This window comes from Protobothrops mucrosquamatus, unplaced genomic scaffold, assembly GCF_001527695.2.
Source record: "Protobothrops mucrosquamatus isolate PMUCROS unplaced genomic scaffold, P.Mucros_1.0 scaffold6, whole genome shotgun sequence".
Lineage (NCBI taxonomy): Eukaryota > Metazoa > Chordata > Lepidosauria > Squamata > Viperidae > Protobothrops > Protobothrops mucrosquamatus.
In genome coordinates, this window is record NW_015386393.1 from 2175432 (window position 1) to 2182402 (window position 6971).

A 6971-nucleotide genomic window follows, 5' to 3' on the forward strand; every position below is an offset into this window, starting at 1 on the left:
ACTTCCTTCTTGCATATTGTTTTCCTTATTCATTTATTGCATCTCTTTTAACATTTTATTCCTTCCAACCATTGTTTCTCATCTTGTCTTCTGGTGCTTTGGAGAATAGGTTGATCCTCTCCAAATATTTGAAAGCTGCTATCATGTCTCCCCTAGTGCTTCTTTTCATTAGACTGGACATACCCAATTCCTGTAATCCTTCTTCCTATGTTTTAGCCTCCAGCCCCCTAATCATTCTTGTTGCTCTTCCCTGCTTTCTTTCCAGACTCAACATCTTTTTTTATATTGTGGTGACCAGAACTGGATGCAATATTACTAAGGCCACACTAAGTCATCCAGCTGGGTAACTGACCCTGGGCCAGTCATCCTGTCTCAGGCCCAAGAAGAAGTGATAAGGGAAAAAACCACTTCTGAAAAACGCCATTTTATGCAAAATTATATAAAGAAGACGCGAGGGATTTGGCTGATACGAAGAGTCAAGACCGATTCAAAGGCAGAAACATAGACACCCACATATATACACGGCCTTTTTCTTTTTATAACTATCTTCGTTCCCTTTCTAACCACATAACATTACTTACCTCTATTCTATTCCTTCCGAAAACATCACCAGCCCGCCTGCAACGGCAAATCTCCCGCCAACGGCTCGCGCTGCTTCCTGGAACTTGTAGTTCTTTCCCTCCCGACTCGCCTCCGGGTGACGCGATTGGACGCCAACCCGGAAGTGTTGCTATGGCGGCGGTGTCCCCCTTCAGTGGCCTGGTCTCCGTGTTGGAAACCTACCGGGGCAGAGATCGAGTGGTGAGAGGAGGAGGGAAGATCGAAGCTTTTCTCCCCCCCCCCTTTTTGGGGCTAAGAGCGATCGGGTGCGGGCGGGTACTGGGTACCCCAACATAGACCAATTTGGGCATCTACCAGTTTCTCTATGCTCCCTTACTCACGTGTCCCTCCTCAGGCAGCTACTCTAGCAGTCACAAAGTTTATGGTCCCAATAAAAGAGAATATTTGTAGCTCAGGGTTGAAATGAAGGGTCCTTGGTACTCTCTGAGCGTGGCTGTTTTCTTGCAGAGGTTTCATTTACTCATACTAGGCAACATCAGTGCTGATGTTACCTAGTTTGAGTCATGAAACATCTGCAAGCAAACAACCAAGCTCAGAAGTTTATGGTTCCCCGGACCTGAGGGGTTCCATATAGAAAAAGGCTGAATTGTGACTCCAGGATCTTGAAGAACTGGAAAGTCTATATGTTATGGAAAGTATACATGTTATTTTATAATTTGGGTTGCTCCTAAAGGGGAATGGTGAGAAAAAAAGAGGGGTCGTGAAGGAAGAAGGAAGGAAAGCACATTTTGATACCACAGTGTTTGCTGCATTGTATGCTTATCTCTTGTTTAACATTGGATCTGTAAACTATAAATATCTGTTTCTCATGATGCTTTTAAAATTCATATATGCAGGTACAATGTACACACAAATGTGCACAAAACAAGTACAAAGCATGCAATTCGATATGAAAAGGCACTAACAACTAATTACGCTTCTAGCAGTTTTATTTTTTTTAACTAACATTTATTTTGCTGCATTGTCTTCCACTTCTAATTTATGGGACCATATAGATACCTAAGAGATCCCTGCCCACTACAGCTGGGATTAGACAACCCATGACCCTTTGGATCATCATTTCAAAAATATTTCCTTACCAGATTCCTCAGTGCCTTCAACAAGGACAGAACTTTGAATGTACTTGAAAAGTTCTTAAAAATTCAGGGATATTCAAAGGTATATCTGCCTTGAAGGAAACCTATGTTGAAGATAGCACAAACATCAGCACAGGAAATGTTTTGTGATATTTTGTATTGTGTTATAAACTATGCCACGATCATTTTTATGTTCTAAAATGTTATATGCCATTTGACAAATTTTAGTTCCATGAGAGTCTTATGTCCCAGATTGTGGACATTTTCAGTAAATTAGCCCATTTAAGGTACCTTGGTTCAAAAATCGTTGCTCTATGGTGCACTGTTTTACTCAAAGATTACAGGAACAAGAGTTTTAGTAGTACACATATTTTGAGGTTCTAAGGCTATCATATTGGTGACCCCTCCCCAAAGAATATTTCACAGAGGCCCTCAAATCTAGCCTCAAATGTAGTACAATCCCTTGTTCTCCAAATTATAAACAAATCCTTCACATACATGAAAGAATAGATTTTACCATATCATGTTCCTCTAAAATTTAGTATGCTAAAAGTTGAAATATATTGTTTCAATCATCTATAACATTTTAGTAAAACAGGAGCCAATTAGTTTTTTTAAAAAATAATAAATTCGAGCGGGGAGAAAAAAAAGGTAGCTTATCTTTGAAATTGACCCTCCCAATTTAAAGATATTTGTGAACTATTTGCCAATAGTAAGAGGATATGAAAAAATATGGCCTACAGAACACCTTTTAATTTTGTCCTGTTCTCCAAACTTTAATTTTCTGGAAATACATGGCTCTTTAATAAAAATATAACTAGCAAATGGTAGTAATGCTTTATACAATAAATCTTCCCACATAAGATACGTACCATCTGTTATGGCTGCCAGCTGGCTGGAGGGATTTTGGTGGCCAGAAGACAACCTGGAGAATCACCACTTGGTCAGGGCCTCCTGGCTGTCTCAGCACAACTGAGTCACTGTCGAACAGTACTACGCCTTTTTGACGACCTAACCATGCTTTCCTATAGCTGCCAATATGGACTGGGGAACAAGGTAAGACATCCCAGAAAGTGCATGTTGTCCACAAAGTTGAAAGCTTTGAATGTTAATATGGGCATTTGCAAAAAAAGTTAAATTTTATCCTGATCCAAGGTCTCCTTAATGCAAGAAAGATATTAGAATAAAAATGCAAGCAACAATAAGCAAAACCCATCACTGAATATACATCTATGAACAGCTAAAGTTGTTTAAAGAAATATGCCTCTGAATATATTGTTGGTGAACAACAATCGAAAACAAAAATCTAGATGTTGCTTTCCTCATCACAATACTCATACCTATATTTGTTGTAGCATTTTCTGCTATTATTCAAAATGTCATAGAACATTGTCTCATAGGCCGGAAGGGACCTTACAGGTCTTCTATATAAATCAGACTAAGCTTGTAGTTTATGAGACTGTTGTCTTACTAAAATAGGGCTATGTTGTCTAGATGAAATCACGTCACTATGTTGTCACTTAGCGCAAAGGATGCTCACTACTGTACGGCCCTTCCCCATTGACTTTCCTGTTATTTGCAGCTGTTGTTATCCATCACCATTTCATGGAAGTACAGGGATACTGTATGTGAGACTTTCAAAGCATTTCAGTTACAAGAACGTTGCTACAAGTTGCAAGGAACATTGGAGAGCAGCATAACTTAATCCAACTGAATCCAACCATCTCTAAATTTAGTAACAAATTTAACAGAGTTCTACTGTTTCACAGTCTAGGTTATAGAGTTTCTTGTATTTGTAACTCAGACTTCGTATGAAATACTGAATGAGAAAGGATATTTGAGATGATCAAAAATACCGGGGATGAAGGGAGGAATTTTCAGATAGAGAAAGAAGTGCGGCTTGAAGTAAGTGGTTTAAATTTCAATGTTCAGACAATGTCATCAAAAACAGCACTTTATTTAATCCCTTATAATCTGGTGGACAACAGGCAATTTCTGCTCTGAAGGAGTGGGAATTTTCTGACAAGAATAAAAATAGACCAATTTTACAATGTCAAGATAGTTACCTCCAAGGCAACAGGATTACTTATTTACATCAAAAGGGAAGGACAATGAGATCACTGTTAGTAATCACCTTTTGACTGCATGAGGGAAAAGCATGGAGAACAAATTTTGTCCCCAGATTACAGCCATCATTTGTTTGCAACAAATGGGAAGCTGCCTCTTAATTAGCCTGTTTACTTCCTCTGATTGGCAGCTGCAGTGGCCTTTTCTGCTACCTGGCATTTTAACTGACAATGTCAGAGTCTGGAGATCTTCTGTACATTAAGCATTTCATACCACACTTGTAGGCCATTCTCAAAATTACTATTAAAATATATAGGTCATTCTCAAACTCAGAATGCCCAGAAGGTCCATTTTGCAATATTTTGCAACTAATACTTAGTACTGATCAAATCTCAAGCCTGATTTAGGATGCCTGTGTACTAATAAATCTTTCATCTAAATGCCAAAATGTAATGCACAGGTCACCAGACCAGAAGAAGAGGGAAGGAGAAGATGGAACTGAGAAATCAACACTTAAAGCTTGCTTAATATCCCATTGCAGGAGAAGGATACAGCAATGCGCTGGCTTTCCATCTTCAACAATATAGCTGACCAGCTTTATTACCCCTGCGAGCATATGGCCTGGGCTGCTGATGCTGAAATTATCCATGCCAACTCAAGTAGGTGGTGGACACTCAGTACAACTCTCTGGGGCTTCTCTCTGCTGCTGGGGATTGCACGGTAAGGAGTAGATGAGGGGGAGGGAGGGGGGGGGAGGGAGGGAGGGAGAGAGAAGACAGTGACTACCTGGAATCTAGTTCCTCAAAGTACTTGAATAATTGGGACTCAGTTTACCATTCCTCCAAGCTTGATTCTGATTGAGAAAGTTCTCATGCTTTCCTCTTTCCATATATCTGGAGTATCAAGAAGGCTCTCTAGGATCACAGAATTCAAGCAATATTAAGGACAGGGAACTCTTTTTTGCTTCAGAAATATGGGCTGCAGCTAAAATTTTGTCTTTATGTTCTCATTCCAGATCTCTCAGAATTTTATTACTCCTAAGACGAAAGCAGCATACAGAATCCAGGTATGACTCCTTGCCCTGAAAGCATTTTTTTTCTCGCCAATTAACAGGGATACTCTATTTGGCATACCGGCACACATTGGAACACTTTCCAGAAAAGTTAAGAGTCAATTCAGAAGGTTAAGGGAATTTGTATTAAATTTTCCTTGTTCTTTGCCTTCCCTCCGTTCCTTCCTTCTTTACTTACTTACTTAGTGTCTGCTTCCAAAACTTAGTTAATAAATCAAGATATGTTTTTGGATTATGCTGCTGTTCTTTTATGGTACAAATCAATACATAGTCCAGTTAGTACACATTTATTATTCTGTTTGGGACAAAAGTAGAACTTTAGCTTATCCCCACATGAGGATTTCTTCTTGAATGCTTCAGTTGTTGCCAAGAGTGAAAACATTATTTCAGGACAAGGATAAATCATTAGTTTTCTTCTTCCTCCCATGCTGGTATGAACAAATAAGCTCAGCGAATGTATTTTTCTCTCCATGTCTTGTTTGCAGAGACTTCAATCAGAAAACAAGGGCTGAAATGCACATACAAGCCTTGACCATCATCAGCAACCTGGCTGACCTCGCCAATGCCATCCACTGGTTGCCTCCAGGAATTCTTTGGGCTGGAAAGTTTTCTCCATGGTTTGTGGGCCTCATGGGAAGTATTTCTTCCTTCATTGGGATCTATCAAAACTATGCAGGGGGCAGTTGTGCAGCAGTTTGAACAGCAACTTCACAGTACTGGATTGAATGGAGAAGGGGGGCTATCGCAGGAATTCATAAAATGTTACATAATCTCTGTTTAAATGGGGAGAGTAATTCCTATTATGGTGGAGGCTAGATTGGCATTAGGTTCTTCTATTAAAACAGGGTGCTCCTTCTATATAAATCATAGGCACTTTCCTGGAGGATGAGTTTGTGAGACCTTATAGAGTTTAGTTTACCTGCTTCACTCTGTGTATAGGTAGTCCTTGACTTACAACCACATTGGAGCCTGGAATTTCAGTTACAGTCATTGCAATTGCAAGTCAAAGCACCACATAACCAGACTTGATTTTACAATTGTTTTTACAATGGTGGTAAAGTGAGTCACTCTGGTTGTTAAACGAATAACATGGTTGTTAAGCAAATCTGTTCTTACTAAATGGGCATTTTTTTTTGCTGGAAATTGCAAGAAAACCCAGAAACTGGTGAAAACGTCACAAATTGTGGTCACATGTTCACAGGATGCTACAATCAGTCATAAATGGGAGCCAATTGCCTTGCGCCCAAATCACAGGAACGCGGGGAAGGGGGCGGCAGTCATAAACTCAAGGACCAGTTGTATGCAGCTGTTTTTAACAGTCTGTTGTAATTTCAACCAGCTGTAACCACCTTGTAATTCCTCAAGGAGCAGGTGTCTGCCCTGTCTAGTTAAATAATTTGGCTTTTTTATCTGAAGAATACAGTCTTGCTATATATGTACATCATTCTAATGTGAAACAATTAGGGCTGATAATAAAAAATACAATCTTAACAATTTTCCTTAGCTGATTGGCTCCGTTGATATAGCCCTGAACATTTATCTTTTCATCAAATGTTTATCTGGAGTACGCAATCCTATATTCAGTTTCAGAGAGCCAGTTTGGTGTAGTGGTTCAGGCATCAGGGTAGAAGCTAGACCATGAGTTCTAATCCTGCATTAGGTACAAAGCCAGTTGGGTGACCTTGGGCCGGTCACTTTCTCAGCCCTAGGTTGGAGGCAATGGCAAACCACTGCTGAAAAACCTTGCCAAGAAAGCTGCAGGGACTGGTACAGGCAGTTGGCAGGAGTCAACACTGGCTAGAAGGCACCAAAATAGCAAGCAAATAAACTCACATTCCACTTCAGAGAAATCTTAGGGCATTAAAGATGGCGGCAGCAGCAGCTGCCCAATTGACAATACAGTGGAGGCATTGCCACTTCTGGACATAATTATGTTTTCACATCATAGAACCTCTTTCACGATTCACTCCTTTTGCGCTAGTTTCTATGGCTTTCATCCACATCCTTGAATTTCAGGGCCAACACATCTGATCTCCAACATGTGAGAGCTTAGCTTGCTAGCCATTAAGAAGTCCTGAAACCCTTTCTCAGACAAGAATCCTAAAAGAAGGATTCAACAAAGATCTATATATCTA

General features: G+C 39.9%; 1 protein-coding gene across 1 annotated transcript; it reads left to right on the plus strand.

The window, feature by feature from the left end:
• Positions 1 to 681: 681 nt before the first annotated feature.
• On the plus strand, positions 682 to 6316 carry PEX11G (peroxisomal biogenesis factor 11 gamma; the record flags this gene model as incomplete). The annotated part of the gene is made up of 5 exons (XM_015809919.1): positions 682 to 801; positions 2562 to 2753; positions 4306 to 4484; positions 4780 to 4830; positions 5322 to 6316. Coding segments are annotated over 5 exons (756 nt in total), but the record flags the coding sequence as incomplete, so codon positions are not given.
• Between the last annotated feature and the right edge of the window lie 655 nt (positions 6317 to 6971).